Raw genomic sequence first — 17,916 nt, forward strand, 5'->3', positions numbered from 1 at the left:
TATTAAAACAGATTGCTCCGTCCTGGCCGGACAGTCACCGTCGGTGCAGAGAAGGCGTCATGGTCTCAGTGGTCACGCTGTCCTGCAGCTGAGTAGAGCCTCACTTCTGGGTATTTTGCGCATGCTTACTTTGAGGAACTGATGTAAGCACAAATTCTCAATTCATATTTGAGTTGTGACATACATCTTTCAAAATGATTTCCTTAAATTTGAATAACATAGTTTAAGATAAAATGTGCATGTTAGAGCCATTTGTTCAGTAGAAATATCTGTGGTTAATTTACATTTTGTTTAATTTGCTTGAGATAAATAACTGTAGTTTCACTGCAGTGTGCTCAATAAGGACCAAGTGTGACTGCAGCCAGTCCTGTATTCTGATTGGGCGAAAGCTAAATTGTGCTGCATGTGCTCGTTAAACGATTCAGTTGAAGCCATGGAGCCTGGAGAGCACACTAGTCTTTGACCGTGCTTAATATACCGTGCTTAATATTACTGTTCTTGCTTTTTTACTGCTTATGTTTTTGATATTTTGTTACCATTTTTGTATTTGAAGACTAAAGAAAGATTTTCAGTAAACGGTTGAAATGAAGAACATGGACTACGGAGTTTTATTGAAACACGCGTCAACTACATGCTTGGACTCTATAGCTTAAGTGGGCATCTAAAGAAATAGACGGAGCCACACTTACATTAGTCAAAGACTATGCTCGTTAAGGAAACGAAGCATATGGATGGACCCCTTGTAAAGAGACGTGGATTATGGACATAATTCTTCACGTAACAAGGATATAAGAGCCACGTTGATTTTCATCGCTGTGCACTAAAGGAAAGTGAGTACATGAAGATCTCAGTCTACAATGTCCTTACATTCTGGAGCCATGTTCAATTAAGCCTCAAGTCGTTTTGCAACTAAGCTGCAGTGGTCATTCTTTGAAGTGCACATGTTAAAACTCTTGAAAACGTCTGTGGACATATTGTGGAAGAGTGAGAAGCTGTCGTTTTGAAGAACACAAGACAGTTTGTGTGCATTAAACCTTGGCAAGAGTGACGCCGTAGATAATGGAAGTTGCAGAAAACGGCCAGAAGAGGGAGTCAAAGCCCACGGCAAAGGCTGTGGAAGAAAAACTGAACAGGCTTAAGAATGAAAGAAAAGGCAAGCTGGCTCATCTCACTCGTAAAAGAAGGGAGATTGAAAATCTCAAGAAAGATAAAGTTAATGCTGAAATAATTAAAGATGAAGCATTATTTATCTTTTGGAAGTTCTTTAGAGAATTTAAAGAGCTTAATGCAGAAATATGAACTCTTCTAGAAGACGAAGATAAAGAAGAGGAGCAGTGTAACTGGTACATGCCCAAATGTGTGGACTTTGAGAACTTTGTTCAGGAAACAGAGGACTGGATTGAAAAGATTAAGAGACATCCTGAAGAAGAGAATGATGATGGCAATAAATATGAGGATGATGATGACATAAAGCCAAGTGATAGCATCTCAGAGGTCATCAGTCGCACATCCAAGAGAAGCTCCGTGCTTAGCCATGCATCACAAGCATCCAGTGCAAGTTCTGCTCGTTTGAAGCTGCAGGCAGAGCGGGAAGAGCTGTTAGCACGTGCTGCCTTTCTTAAGAAACGTCAAGACATTGAGATGGAAGAAACACGTTTAAAGGCGCGCAAAGAGCAAGTGGAGCTAGATGCCAAGATTGCTGCATCAGACGCCAAAATAAAGGTGTATGCAGATTATGAAGATGGTCAAGATGGCATGAATGAATATTACGAGTCAAAAAGCAAGTACAAAGTGGGTTTAAAGGACATGTATGTTAAAGATGAAGATGGTGAGACACAAGTGAGTTTCCCAGCACCTGCAGGCCCAAAGCACCCAGCTCAGACTGCTAATGATCATCACAGAGCTTCGCCTCTTAAAGCAGCCAGGTCAGCAGTACCTCCCCCTCAGAGAGCAGCTAGTTCAACAGTACCTCCAGACCCTTCACAGCAAGCAGGTTCCTCTGATGGCATCTCCAAAATAATGCAGCGCCAGAATGAGATAACAGAAATGCTAGTCAAGCAGCAAAACATGTCACAACTCCCACAGAGAGATGTTCCAACTTTCTCAGGAGATCCACTCAGCTACCGTTCGTTTATAAGGGCATTCGAACAGACTATTGAGAACAAGACTGCTAGTGCACAAGATAGGTTGTTCTACCTGCAGCAGTTCACAAGTGGAGAACCTCTTAACCTTGTTCGTAGTTGTGAACACATGTGGCCAGATGAAGGTTACAGAGAAGCTAGGAGGCTCCTTCAACAACAGCATGGAGATGAACTGCGAATTGCCACAGCCTTCATGAATAAAGCTCTTGAATGGCCTCAGATAAAATCAGAAGACAGGAAAGCATTAAATGCATATGCTTTGTTCCTGATAGGATGTCGAAACACTATGAGTGATGTGGATTACATGGATGAGATGGACAACCCTAGCAATATGAAGACTGTCATCTCAAAACTCCCCTTCAAACTAAAAGAACGGTGGAGAAATCGAGCATATGAAATCGAAACAAAAACAGGAAGAAGAGCCAGGTTTTCTGACCTGGTGGATTTCATCAACTGGCAAGCAAAGGTCAGCAACGACCCACTTTTTGGAGATATTTTGGATGTCAGCGTAGAAGGAAAGGGGAAGCCTAAGATAAACATTAAGACAAGTAACCCCAAGAGCATCAGTTTTGCTACAAGTGTCTCTCCGGCTGGAAGACACAGTGGTGCTCAACAACCACAAGAGAAGAAGTATGGTTCAGCCAAACTATCTGATGTTTTCCAAAAATCCTGCATGTACTGTCATAAAAGCCACACCTTGGAGTTTTGTGAGAAGATAAAAGAACAGACTCCCAAAGACAGAATCAAATTCTTAACATCACAAGGACTCTGTTTTGGATGCCTCACACCAGGTCACATGAGTAAATATTGTCGTAAGAGAATGCAATGCCAGGAGTGTTCAGGAAAACACCCAAGCATTTTGCATGTTGTGAAGGAATTCCCAGTTCTGTCCGAAAAGGATGAAAATAGGAATACAGAAACTACTAACGCGGTCACAAGCGCCTTCGTAGGAACAGAACATGAAAGCAGCAGAGACACTGGGGCAGGTAATGGAGAAAATATCCTTTCCATAGTACCAGTGAAAATAAAGTCCAAAAGAAGTGACAAAGTGATCCAGGTCTATGCGTTTTTAGACCAAGGAAGCACAGCAACCTTCTGTACCGATGAGGTCAGGCAGCGGCTTAACCTCCGAGGAAGGAAAGCGGAACTCTTACTCACTACTATGGCATCAGAAAAGAAGGTGAGCACTCACGTTCTGTCAGATCTGGAAGTATGCAGCCTGGAAGGGAAGAATTACATAGACCTTCCGCAGGCGTTCACTCAACCAAGTATACCAGTGAAAAAAGACAACATTCCTCTTCAGAAAGATGTGGATCGATGGCCTTATCTGCATGAAGTTCGCATCTCGCATATCGAAGCAGAAGTCGGCTTGCTTATTGGTACTGATGCCTTTAAAGCCATGGAGCCCCAGCAGATAATAAACAGCAGATGTGATGGGCCGTATGCAGTGAAGACTCCTCTTGGATGGGTCATCAACGGTCCACTCAGAGGCACCACTACAGCCAACCTAGAAATGGTGAGTCACTCAGTCAATCGCATTTCAGTATCCAATGTGGAAAACCTGTTGACTCAGCTGTACAATGCAGACTTCCCAGAGAGAGGATACGATGATAAGACTGAGATGTCACAGGAGGACCGTCAGTTCCTTGACTCAGTGAAAGGATCAACACAGCTAGTTGATGGTCACTACTGCATCGGACTACCACTGAAAGACAAAGACTTAAAAATGCCTGATAACAGATCTTTAGCCGAGCAGCGCCTTACAAGCCTCATAATGGGAAAAATCGTCAAGATAATGCCAGACTCGAAAGGAACCGTCCGCAGTGTCTGTGTTCAGACGAAGACAAGCACATTGGAGAGACCCATAACTAAGATATGCCTCTTGGAGGAGGCATTGTGAAGATCAAGAGAGACTGAATAAGTTAAAGACATTTATCTGTTTAGGTTAAAGCAAATATGTATCTTTAAAACCTGAAAAAAGGATTTATAGTTTGTTGTATAAGTATTAGTATTAGTATTGTATAAGTGGACAATGTCTCTAAGGATTTATGTTTGATAATTGATATGCTAACAGCCTAGTCAATTAGGGGCAGGTTATGTTAGAGCCATTTGTTCAGTAGAAATATCTGTGGTTAATTTACATTTTGTTTTATTTGCTTGAGATAAATAACTCTGTAGTTTCACTGCAGTGTGCTCAATAAGGACCAATTGTGACTGCAGCCAGTCCTGTATTCTGATTGGGCGAAAGCTAAATTGTGCTGCATGTGCTCGTTAAACGATTCAGTTGAAGCCATGGAGCCTGGAGAGCACACTGGTCTTTGACCGTGCTTAATATACCGTGCTTAATATTACTGTTCTTACCTTTTTACTGCTTATGTTTTTGATATTTTGTTACCATTTTTGTATTTGAAGACTAAAGAAAGATTTTCAGTAAACGGTTGAAATGAAGAACATGGACTACGGAGTTTTATTGAAACACGCGTCAACTACATGCTTGGACTCTATAGCTTAAGTGGGCATCTTTAAGAAATAGACGGAGCCACACTTACAACGTGGCTGATTTGCAGTCTAATAATACTAACTAGAAAATGCATTTCCTGCTGAAAATGCGTGGGAATGCTGACAGCTGAAAGGACCTGCAGGATCTCTGTTCTAGTCAGCTGCTCGATAGCGGTGTTTTAGTTTTAGTCTTTTCAAGTTATATTGAGTGTAGGGAGCCTTCCTTTAGGCCTGCTGTCATTAAATAGTCATTTCTTGTGTTTGAAAGTGCTTCTGTCTCCGCATATTGACTGCTGAACACGTGGAGATTCTCTCAGAAAGCGCCGACTTGGACCACAAGAGGTCAGGAGTGCTCAGTTTTAAAGTGGTCTGAGGATGTTAATCCACCAATCTGACAGCCTGAACTCATTCAGTCAAAGTCCAAGCCAAGCTTTCACATCTAGCTGTTAGTCTGAAGGACATGAATGTCATCAGGACACTGAGCCATATCACAGTCAGATGCTGAACTAGCGGTCCTGAACCTCGTCATCGCTGTCATTACTGTGAATGCTCATTTTGATCCAGAGATTTCTGTAGAACATGTGACTGATGGACAGTAGTTCAGACACTGCAGTGAGCTTAATGGAGATCGTCTGACCTCTTGACCTCTAGTAGAAGACGTTGCATGGTGTGAAGGACAGCAAACGGCCGTATTGTTGGCATGTGATTGAACGTGCATCAGTAATTACATTTAGCACAGATGTAGGTTTATATGTTATGAAAAGATATAGATATCGGGGCGCTGCCAATTTGGCCATTTTCCAAAGTGGCCGCCATTTAGGCGTTAATATTCCAAAACGTTGCAGAAAACTGATTTTATGACTCCTGATGATTTCCAAGGTGAGTTCAAGCTGATTAGATCAGATGTCAGAAGATCACAGGCATGTTTTTATTTACCTCTTTATCTTTAAAGGGCACTTTTTAAAAGCTTTTAACCTGAGAAAAACGTGAAAACCAAATATAAGGAGAATGGTAACTTCAGGGTCAAACTTCATCTCCTTGCCTTCATGATAGAATGACAACCACCTTTAGAACAGCAAGATCTTCAGCTTTCCATCGGTGTATTTATCTTTTCATTAGCAGTAAAACTGACAGAGATAACGCTGGATACATTTCTCGTTCACCAGTAACCTCTAATCACAGTTAAAGTGGTTGTATTGCTAACTAGCCGTGATATCGGCCCAACTAAAGGAGAAAATCATCATCAATTGCATCTGCTGCTTTTGTTCTCTCTCCATTCAGTCCTGTTGCTAGTGAAACAGGTCGATAAGGTTGCTTTCACTCATAGCCCGTTTGGTTCCCTGAAAAGGTGGGTCTCGGTCCGCCTCCATGTGGACTCTGGTGCGGTTTGTTTATGTAATTTTAGCATGATTTCAAAAGCTAAACTAATAAATCCATCTGCTGATTGTGAAATCTGTTCAGGAAGTGATTTCATTGATCTGTATTTAAGGCCATGTATAGAAGCACGCCAGCGAGGAGATTTTCCCTGATTAACAGGTCAAAAGCAGTTAAACCCACCGATCGTAAGGTCGACGGTTCGATCCCCGGCTGCTCCGGTCACATGCCGATGTGTCCATGAGCAAGACACTTAATCCTAAATTAGCCATCGGTGTGTGACCGAGTATTTAGATTAGATCCTAGTTGGCACCTTGCATGGCAGCCTCTGCCATCAGTGTGTGAATGTGTGTGTGAATGCTGACATGTAGTGTAAAGCGCTTTGAGTGGTCTGAAGACTAGAAAAGTGCTATATAAATGCAAGTCCATTTACCATTAACCATTAACTCTACATAAAAAAAGTGTGTGACAGCGATCTCACAGTAATACACCCCATGCACGTGTCCGTGCGCTCCCCGACGTTTTCACTATGCATTCACACCAATCATCTGAAAGCGTGTAAAGGGGATTTTGTACAGTCTTGTCTCTACTATTATTCATCATAACATGGCTGATTTGCAGTCTAATAATACTAACTAGAAAATGCATTTCCTGCTGAAAATGCGTGGGAATGCTGACAGCTGAAAGGACCTGCAGGAGCTCTGCTTCTGGACCCTAAACTTCTGAATAATATGTGCAACTGTAGGAACATCAAGCTGCTTGGAGATGGTCTTATAGCCTTTACCTTTAACATGAAGGTCTATCATTGTCTTTCTAATCTCCTGAGACAACTCTCTCCTAAGCTTTCTGTGGTCCATGTTCAGTGTGGTACACACCATGATACCAAACAGCACAGTGACTACTTTTCACCCTTTAAATAGGCAGACTGACTGATTACAAGTTTGAAGATACCTGTGATGCTATTTACAGGACACACCTTAGTTTAACATGTCCCTATGGTCACATTACTTTACATCTTTTCTAGGGGTACCATCATTTTTGTCCAGGCCAGTTTCATTAGTTTGTTTTTTAAAATGATTCTGTTGAACCATAATTCAAAAGCAATGTCTGATTTTCATTAGTTCATTTTCAGCAAATTTTTATTTATTATTACTTTTGTCAGTTTCAAGTTATTTCAGTGACAATTGTGGGTTTTTCTTTCTTTAACGGAAGGGTACCAACAATTTTGTCCACGTCTGTAGCTAGCTCTAATGCACCCCCCCCTAACTCATGCTAACTCATATCCGGGTTTTAGGACTCATTCCTGTAGCACTCTATAGCTAGTGAGCTAGGCGACATGCATTCCCAAGACCCCCAACAGATCACGTCAAAGATGCAACTAATTGTAATGGGTGATCTTTCCCCCGTCGCCACACCCCTTAATCACTGAGATTGAGAACGGTTGACACCTTGATTACTCCCCTAGTCTAGCAGCCCCTTAAAGGGAGCAGTTGGTGGCCAAGCGGAGGCTCGGCTCACTCTGTTCTGTCCTGTTACTGCTGTTGAGGGAGATGAACATCAGACTGAGGTGCCGTTTGTAGTCTTAGCTCCCCCCTTTTTGTTTAAAGTGGTGGCCCAACACCAACATAGGTTTCTTGCTGTAATAGGGGAGGGGGCATTTATTTAGTTTATCTGTAAACCAGCTGTTGTGGAGGTAATCGGGAAGTGAACATTCCTAGCTCTCTGCCAGTTAACAGGACGGTTGGGTTGCTATATCCTTACAGGTGGTTGGTCAGTGGGTGGAGGGATTCTTCTTGTGTTGGGGTTCTTATTGCATGTGGCTTGCTGTGTCCTCCTAACCCCTGTGTGCTCTTTACCTTGCAGTGTGAGTGGAAGTAACTGTGTGTTTTTCCAACTACTGGTGGTGGTGAACGGTTCTGCATTTCCTCTCCCCTCACTCCATTCCTCCTGTGGGTTTCCCTGGCACCCTTCCTCCTGTACTGGTAAGGTTAGTGGTGTAGTGACATTTTTAAAAACATTTGAACAATATTTTTGTAATAAAGGACATTATTTTTCTAGCCTGGCTTCTCTTGCAGCTTTTATCATTGCAGCAACTAATCACCATTTTTGAATTTAAATAAAAGTTATTTGATTTTGAAACTTGAAACTCACGTCTCTGCCCCGTCTCTTTATCAAGGAACTTGTGTAATTTGGTTGGGTTATGCTCTGGGTGAAATTCCCAGAGTGGCGTTGTCGGGTTGTAATAGCCTGGGTTTCTGCTAAGTGCCCGGGTTACATAATAATTATGCATTTTGTAATGGAGTTATTAAAACAGATTGCCCCGTCCTGGCCGAACAGTCACCGTCGGTGCAGAGAAGGCGTCATGGTCTCAGTGGTCACGCTGTCCTGCAGCTGAGTAGAGCCTCACTTCTGGATATTTTGCGCATGCTTACTTTGAGGAATTGATGTAAGCACAAATTCTCAATTCATATTTGAGTTGTGACATACATCTTTCAAAATGATTTCCTTAAATTTGAATAACATAGTTTAAGATAAAATGTGCATGTTAGAGCCATTTGTTCAGTAGAAATATCTGTGGTTAATTTACATTTTGTTTTATTTGCTTGAGATAAATAACTCTGTAGTTTCACTGCAGTGTGCTCAATAAGGACCAATTGTGACTGCAGCCAGTCCTGTATTCTGATTGGGCGAAGAGTGACGCCGTAGATAATGGAAGTTGCAGAAAACGGCCAGAAGAGGGAGCCAAAGCCCACGGCAAAGGCTGTGGAAGAAAAACTGAACAGGCTTAAAGTGGCAGTAGGCAACAATATTTTGGCATAATTTGGCAAAAATTCCATAATAACCTTTCAGCATATTGTAATTCAAGTGATCTGAGAGAAAACTACAACTCTGCTCCTCCTCATGGCTCTGTTTACAGGCTTTAGAAAATCTTGCCCGTGACGGCAGACTTTGACCAATCACAGGGCATTTCAGAGAGAGCGTTCCTATTGGCTGTTCCACAAAAGGAGATGCGCGTTCACGTCTGGTCTCTGCAGATAGTGAAAGACTCGGTCAATGGCGGAACAACCTACTGAAAAGCTTGCTATTCCAGCATTGGCAGCAACTGCCTACACCTCAAAACAACCCAAAAAAAGAAAGACAGACTTTCAAAAAGACAGTCCAAAAGAGAGTCCGACAATAAGCGGAATAAAACGCGTGTCAATATCGGCGAAGCGTTTCAGCGGTGGAGAGATCTCCGGGACAGCATCGGCCTCACGTTGGACTCCGAGCTAGCCGTTCTTCTCCTGGACAGGTAAGCTACTAACTTCGTTTTCCTGTAATATCTAAATGTTTTGTACTGATTTGTTTGTAGGTAGCTTTACCGTGAAAGCAGGCGATGAGTAGCCAGGTTGAAAGTACGTTAGCCTTCTGCTAACCGTAGCCCGAGGCTTGCTGCGGCTGATTCAAGTCCATGTTTATGTTTATGTAGCTACTGTAGCTGGATCCTTGAATCACAGTCTGTCATCTCAAAGGGCTTTATAGACCCATAAGTTTACTAAGAGAAAGAACGGACAGTAATTCCCATAGAATTGCCGCTATATAACGACACATCACAGTCAGTAGTACTCGATACAGTAACCTATATGAGTAGCGTTACTCATACAGTAACGTTACTCATACAGTAACCTTACTCATACAGTAACCTGTATGAGTAGTGTTACTCATACAGTAACGTTACTCATACAGTAACCTTACTCATGCAGTAGTGTTACTCATACAGTAACCTTACTCATACAGTAGTGTTACTCATACAGTAACCTGTATGAGTAGCGTTACTCATACAGTAACGTTACTCATAGAGTAACCTTACTCATACAGTAACGTTACTCATAGAGTAACCTTACTCATACAGTAACCTGTATGAGTAGTGTCACTCATACAGTAACGTTACTCATACAGTAACCTGTATGAGTAGTGTTACTCATACAGTAGCGTTACTCATACAGTAACCTTACTCATGCAGTAGTGTTACTCATACAGTAACCTGTATGAGTAGTGTTACTCATACAGTAACGTTACTCATACAGTAACCTTACTCATGCAGTAGTGTTACTCATACAGTAACCTGTATGAGTAGCGTTACTCATACAGTAACGTTACTCATACAGTAGTGTTACTCATACAGTAACCTGTATGCGTAGCAGTAACGCTACTCATACAGGTTACTGTATGAGTAACACTTCTCATAATTCCCCGTTCAGTATTGTTTATTGTCCCATGGGGGAAGCGCGTTTTCCACCGACATAATCTAGCCTTCATATTGTTAAAAACCAGTTTCTTTAGTTTTCGTGGTTTGCACAAAACAAACAGCCTTCAAACTACCCCATGCCCATCCCCTATCCCCCATCCCAGCAACATCCACCCCCTGGATAGTTATTTGTGTTTACAGTCATAATGTGAACAGGGCTTGCAGCAATTATTATTTAGCAAACTAAATTATTACTATTACTATTTTTTTATATGTTATTGAGTCCTGATTTCCAAATTACATTCCATTTTGTGATTCATATTTTCCCGTTTTATTTTTTTTTTCAACAATAAGCAAGCTAAGCTTCATCTCCCCCCCACAACACTAACCCCCACCAGCAGTGGAGTTAGGTTTCACCCTCATTCACAACCTGTACAGTCATTTCTTGGTAATCTCAGCCTAGAATGTCACCATTTCTTATTTATACTTTGTTTTATATTCCTTTTGCAATGACATGTATGATCAAAATCTATAATGGTATTGTATGTATGTGTTTTACAGCTATGAGAAGATAAGGGTAATGTTAACACCACACAAGGTTGGACACTTTGCCAGACTGCCAGACCCAGCAGTATCTTGCATTTTGGCTGAATCGCTCTCTGACCGGTGAGTCTAACTTGTTTTGTTTTTTTGGCTATTATGTGCAATCAGAATTGGCTTATGCCTTTCCATTGATGTCCACATGAAGAATCATTGGGAAACCAGCTGAACTTGTCAAGACAGATGCCCTCCCTCTGGTTCATTTTGATTTAAACTTGATTCCCTAATTTTCAGAGATGATGACTTCTCTGTAGCTGGTGTTGGAGAGCTGGATACCAGCAACAATGAGGATGGATCAGTACAGGAACTTGATGCAAGGTATATTTTCCATGCCAGTGACAAATATGGTAGCATACAGACGTAGGCAAAATTGTTGGTACTCTTCCGTTAAAGAAAGAAAACCCCACAATGGTCACTGAAATAACTTGAAACTGACAAAAGTAATAATAAATAAAAATTTACTGAAAATTAACTAATGAAAATCAGCTGTTGCTTTTGAATTGTGGTTCAACAGAATCATTTTAAAAAACAAACTGATGAAACTGGCCTAGACAAAAATGATGGTAGCCCTAGAAAAGATTGAAAATAATTTGACCATAGGGACATGTTAAACTAAGGTGTGTCCTGTAATTACCATCACAGGTGTCTTCAAACTTGTAATCAGTCAGTCTGCCTATTTAAAGGGTGAAAAGTAGTCACTGTGCTGTTTGGTATCATGGTGTGTACCACACTGAACATGGACCACAGAAAGCTAAGGAGAGAGTTGTCTCAGGAGATCAGAAAGAACATTATAGACCTTCATGTTAAAGGTAAAGACTATAGGACCATCTCCAAGCAGCTTGATGTTCCTGTGACTACAGCTGCACATATTATTCAGAAGTTTAAGGTCCATGGGACTGTAGCCAACCTCCCTGGACATGGCCGCAAGAGGAAAATTGATGACATATTGAAGAGACGGATAATACGAATGGTAACCAAAGAGCCCAGAACAACTTCCAAAGAGATTAGAGGTGAACTCCAAGGTCAAGGTACATCAGTGTCAGATCGCACCATCCGTCACTGTTTGAGCCAAAGTGGACTTAATCGAAGACAACCGAGGAGGACACCAAATCATAAAAAAGCGAGACTGGAATTTTCCAAAATGCATATTGACAAGCCACAAAGCTTCTGGGAGAATGTCCTTTGGACAGATGAGACAAAACTGGAGCTTTTTGGCAAGTCACATCAGCTCTATGTTCACAGATGCAAAAATGAAGCATCCAAAGAAAAGAACACTGTACCTAATGTGAAACATGGAGGAGGCTCGGTTATGTTATGGGGCTGCTTTGCTGCATCTGGCACAGGGTGTCTTGAATCTGTGCAGGGTACAATGAAATCTCAAGACTATCAAGGCATTCTGGAGCGAAATGTGCTGCCAAGTGTCAGAAAGCTTGGTCTCAGTTGCAGGTCATGGGTCCTCAAACAGGATAATGACCCAATACACAGCTAAAAACACCCAAGAATGGCTGAGAACAAAACATTGGACTGTTATGAAGTGGCCTTCTATGAGCCCTGATCTAAATCCTATTGAACATCTGTGGAAGGAGCTGAAACATGCAATCTGGAGAAGGCACCCTTCAAACCTGAGACAGCTAGCAGTTTGCTCACGAGGAGTGGGCCAACATACCTGTCGACAGGTGCAGAAGTCTCATTGAGAGTTACAGAAATCGCTTGTTTGCAGTGATTGCCTCAAAAGGTTGTGCAACTAAATATTAAGTTAAGAGTACCATCATTTTTGTCCAGGCCAGTTTCATTAGTTTGTTTTTTAAAATGATTCTGTTGAACCAAAATTCAAAAGCAATGTCTCATTTTCATTAGTTAATTTTCAATACATTTTTATTTATTATTACTTTTCTCAGTTTCAAGTTATTTCAGTGACCTTTGTGGGTTTTTCTTTCTTTAACGGAAGAGTACCAACAATTTTGCCTACGTCTGTATAAGTTATATCCTGCATTCTTGGTGGTTATATTCTGTCTCAGAGTTTGTGATGAGCAGTAATGTGATCTTATTCTCTTATTATTTCATTGTGCTTAGTATGACATCACTTGATTTGAATGCTGACCGCATCAATGTAGAGGAGTTCAACGACATTCAGAATTCCATGTAAGTTTATCTGTTTTTGAATTTCCTCTTTATTTTTTATGTGCCCCCTTGTATATTGGTGCAAGATAATATTACTAAATAATTTTATCCTGTCTATAGCATTGACTGGGCAGATGACACCTTGTGCCACGCTGAAGAGACAGAGTCTGTCTCATCTTTGGAGGAGGAGGAGGAGACCAGTGATGACGACAGTGATGCTGATTACATCTTCCCTTTGTGTGTCCGGTAAGTCACTGTGGTGTGTGTAATTATCTATCCATCCATTTTCTTTTTTTTTTGTGTCACGGGAGGGGCCTATAGCTTATGTTCACATTCAGTGAGTGCAAGGAATGTGATTACATAACAGGTGTCCTACATGTCTGAAATTATGTATCCATTTCACAGTGCTTTTTTTGTGATTCATAATATTTTCCCAACAGAACTGGTGGTGCCCTCCCCTCTACGAGCATTCGCTTGGATGCACTTCTAGCCATAAGTATGGAGGACACTGTGCATGACTCTTCAGACGTCGGTCCCACTCTCACAGATGCACCTGAGATGCCAGAAAAGCTCCAGCCCCAGAGAGAAGATGAGGTCATTGGCCAGCCAGCTTCTATTGCCTATCATCTAAACTTGAAGCTGCTGGCTGAGTACCTTCTGCTGCCCATCCCCATGTGTACCGCCAAGGACCCTGTTAACAATGCAGCGTGCCAGGCCCATGGACCCTTTCAGGTGACGGTCAAATCCAGGGCCACAGCTGCCATCATTGAGTGGGTGAGTATTTATTTTACAGTATTGATATTATGTTGTCTTTTAAAATATTTTAACAATGTAAGCAGCAAATTGTAATTGCTGCATCACAAACTGTTACAAACTGCCTTGGTGGGAATTGGGCAAGGCTGTGAAGAATCTTGTACATTGAGCTGACACCAGCCAGGAACAGACATTTTTGGAAAATATATGTACTTCATGACTTTGGAGTGTGTGGTACTTTTTGCCCATATTATGTGTTGTATAGTGCAAAATATATGCAGCACCGCACTAAGCTTTGATATGCACAATAAAACACATTTTGCTTTCTGTCACTCTTCTTTTTTTTCTAGACGTTTCCCTTTGGTCATATTGTGTGGCGTTCGAGTTCACAGTCCGCTCTCAAGTATGGGATGCTGATAGGGGACTTCATGTTGGCTGTCAATATCCTCCTCTCTGGAAACAACTATGCGAAAGTGGCATTACTGTTCAAATTTATGAACATGGGGATGGTGGGAAGGTCCACATTTTTCAAAATACAGGACACCTACTGTGTGGACACCATAAAACAGTTCTGGGAAGAAAAGCGAGGATTAGTTATTTCCCAGCTAAAGCCCAAAGCCAGTGTCGTGGCCCTGGGTAAGTTCTATTTTGACATAGATTTGTGGATATGATACTGACAAATACCGGTTGTTGTACAACCGGAAGTGGTCAGTATCATATCCACTAGAGTGAATCATAAAAAAAGTGTGTTCCAATTTCTGGAATGATTATTTATGTTTTGTTTTAAAAGGAGATGGTCGGATGGACAGCCCTGGATTCTGTGCACAGTACTGCACATATAGTGTGATGGAGAATGACTCTAAAGACATCATCTCCATGGTGACAGTGGACAAACGTGAAACGGCGCGGAACAGTGTCATCATGGAGAAGGAAGCCTTCATCCGGACTTTTGACACACTTCGTCAGTAAATAGGAAATTTGAGAGAAATATGTACTGATGCTCATAGCCAGATAGCTGCACTCTTTAGTACGTATATAGGTTTTTAGTTTGTTATTCATTTTTAATATGTGTGTTGACTTGTGCAGGAGTCGTGCAGATGTCTGTACTTACAAATGTCTTTTGTTCACTGTTCATACAGCCAAGGGCATATATAAGTCATGGGGAGTTCGCCATACCCTTGACATGTGGCACGGATCGAAAAACCTTGGAAAGAAGATCCACCAGGTAATATTATGGAATGTATTTCATTTGAACTCATTGTCACTTCGTCACAAAACTTGCTTACACCAATAATTTTCTTTGATTGTTTTTGCATTTCATTGTGTGGTCAGGCGAGCCAGCAGAAGGGGTGCTCCATTTTACTCATTTGGAGCAAGGATGTGTGCAACCACTTTTGGTTTTGTGCCAAAATGTCGGCAACCTATGACGACTTCATTGTAAGTACTATATGAACTGTTATTTATATTGCTACACTTGTGGAGCCAGAAATATTTCACAGCTGCAGACATCATTTCAGCGTAATGTGTCGGATCATTGCTGATGCGTTATTGTTCTCTTAGGACATGTGGGCTGGCCTACTCCATCACGTCACAGGAGCACACGAGTGGGCTCTTGGCGCCTGTCACCATGGACCCTTGTCGGACAACAGGGACAAGGAATGGATAGAGAAGGGATCTGTGGCACACAGAGCACTCATTGAGATAGTGCTAAATGCACGCTGGCTGGGTGAAGTAGTGAAGTACCTGGGATTTAGGTATGTGGGCATGGGTTTTACATGTAATGTTTATGTTCACAAGTATTTAACTCAAACAAAGGAAGCTCCTGGCTTACTCCCTATAAACCCACATAGGGAAGAAAAAAGTGAGTAAATCTTGGGAAAGATCATGCAGAGAGTGGGTCCCTTTTTGAAAAATCTCTAAAATACAGATGATTGTAAATCATGCAGTGACTTGATCAAAGTCCTTTTTATTTTTTTACTGTCCACCACTGATTATGACTATATGTATCAACTAATGACAACATAAAAGATCTAACACTTGTTTTTTACTGTTTAGGTCTACAGCAGAACTTGAGTCATTTCACAACCACATACTGATGTATGCCAGCAAGAGATTCAGTTTCACCCCGCCCGTCTATTCAGCTCGCACCCTACTTGCTGGTTTGGATTATAATCATCATGTCCACCGACCAGTGCAGAGAAAAGCTGATGGCTCCATTGAGTAAGTTCTTAAAATTGACAACAGTATACCCACTAAAACGGAAATATATTAGTTTTATAATATAAGGTCAAATTTATACATGAATAATTATAATGAATGTTGCCCTTGCACAGGCAGCAGTTTTGCAAATTTATCACAAATTCATTTTTCAATAACCATCTTTTCCTGTTTCGGTCATATGCTAATTTCATTATGTCAGATACCAGAAGCTGTACAACAAGAAGTCGCGGAAGTGGAGCCTGTACACAATGAAGGTCGACAAGGACTATGGCTACATTCCTGACCTCCAGAGGGCCATCCTCCGTAGCCGCACCACAGCAGACAGAGGCATGCCGCGTGTGAGACGCCAGAGGCCTGATGACCCGCGGCAGTATGGTGTGCTATGTGGTATTCCACCTCCAACCACAGAGGAGCTACTGCACACACAAGTCAGTCGACGACAAGGTATAGAAGTTCTTTCAGTGGGCCTCATTCAACATCCCTTCTTCAGAAACCCAAATTGCATGTTTTCACACTAACCCTTGCAGCCTTCACAACATAGTTTCTCATTACACTGATTCTGATTTTAGTTGATAAAGGTTGCATATAGATTTTGTTAATTACAAGCAGCTTTTTGACGACTACAGAGATGTTATATGAAAGGCATAATTTATGATAATGTAAAGACATCACGCATTGACACACAAAAAGAGACGCATTGACATATTGTCATTGAAATAATATGGTACTATAGCATGAGAGGCAGAGTAAGAAACTTCTCAACCAACAAAAGACCAGCATAGAGTTGCATGCTAAATAAGTTATTATATATGCATTACAGCAGCCTTTTAAAAAATATTATAGCCTATATATATATATGGCCTACATGTGTGACGTTATAGTCAAAACTAAACAACTGATTTCAAAATTCTAACATGCTATTCTTTGTTCATTCGCAGGGCCAAGGACTACCTAAGTGAGCAGCCGACCATAGGAGAAGATGTGACCCCTGCGACACCTCACCTGAGTCGACCCCACCTACACCCCTACTATGGCCACCACTCAAAAATACTGACCAGGGGTCAGACATGTTCTATAGGCCTAGCCCCACTGAAAGATGGTGTACTTATTTTTTAATTTACCTTTTTTTAAACTTTTTTTGTGGTGTGTTATGAATGTTTGGGATTGTCATCTATATTTTTGAATGTAATAAAAGTGTTACCCAAGTGAGCTGAATTTCTTTACTGCATGGTATTGACACTGGCAGTCGTGAACAAAAAAAGCAGGTGGTCATCCTTCAATGGATTTATTTTTACAAAAACAATGGCAAGAATAACAATAAGTAAAATGTAAATACTCTACAAAAATATCACATCACACAGGAGGGGTGGGGGGGGTTGTTTCAGAGCCTGTGTGGGATAAAGCCCACATATTGGTGGTGGGGGTCAGGATATCTGTCCCTAATCCTCCACACACAACAGCTGGGAATTACAGTTCTGTTACCCCGCCCCAAGGCTCCATACTGCCACACAACAAACTGCCGGTAAGCAGCATACCGGAACTGTCTGTTGTCCTCTCCGGGATTGGGTACGTCCTGCTGAGCCCTAATGTCGTTCCAGATCCTCCTGGCCAGGCGAAGGACACCCTCATGGAGTATGTAGAGGTCCACATGAGGTAGCAGGGAAATGCAGTTCTGTGGTGGCTGGCCACAGCACTTCCTTTCCACGTCAGTGGGCATTTCCCTGCACCTCATGCAGACACACCTCAGGTTGATCGGGGTCCTGGCCAGGAGGACCTGGTGGAGGAGCGCTGACCATTAGATCAAATATGAGGCTGGGATCCCTGAACAGACATCTCCCCAGAAGCTCCCGACACTGCTGCAGGCTCAAACACTGAATTCTGGCCTAGAAAGACAGTAGATCAGGGAAAAAGTATTACTTTATTTATGAATAAACAATAATGATCATAATGTGGGCATAAAGTATGGACATGTTATATTTT

At 41.7% G+C, this 17,916-nt stretch overlaps 2 protein-coding genes across 4 annotated transcripts in view; one reads left to right on the forward strand and one right to left on the reverse strand.

Moving 5' to 3' along the window:
- LOC119486943 (ral GTPase-activating protein subunit beta-like) overlaps positions 1–17,916 on the reverse strand; it is a 592,951-nt gene that overhangs the window by 202,620 nt on the left and 372,415 nt on the right. The window lies entirely within an intron of this gene.
- Positions 9,067–17,145, forward strand: LOC119487187. Of its 2 annotated transcripts, XM_037767892.1 has the most exons (6): positions 9,067–9,306; positions 12,916–12,984; positions 13,084–13,209; positions 13,404–13,737; positions 15,772–16,380; positions 16,875–17,145. In XM_037767892.1, the coding sequence occupies exons 2-5, from the start codon at positions 12,917–12,919 to the stop codon at positions 15,787–15,789; spliced, it is 546 nt and encodes a 181-aa protein (XP_037623820.1). In that variant the 5' UTR covers positions 9,067–9,306; position 12,916; the 3' UTR covers positions 15,790–16,380; positions 16,875–17,145. The 2 variants fall into 2 exon arrangements, with proteins under 2 accessions (XP_037623820.1, XP_037623811.1); XM_037767883.1 differs by lacking the exons at positions 15,772–16,380; positions 16,875–17,145 and adding an exon at positions 14,067–14,463.

The sequence above is a fragment of the Sebastes umbrosus genome, chromosome 1 (genome assembly GCF_015220745.1).
Source record: "Sebastes umbrosus isolate fSebUmb1 chromosome 1, fSebUmb1.pri, whole genome shotgun sequence".
Taxonomy (NCBI): Eukaryota; Metazoa; Chordata; class Actinopteri; order Perciformes; family Sebastidae; genus Sebastes; species Sebastes umbrosus.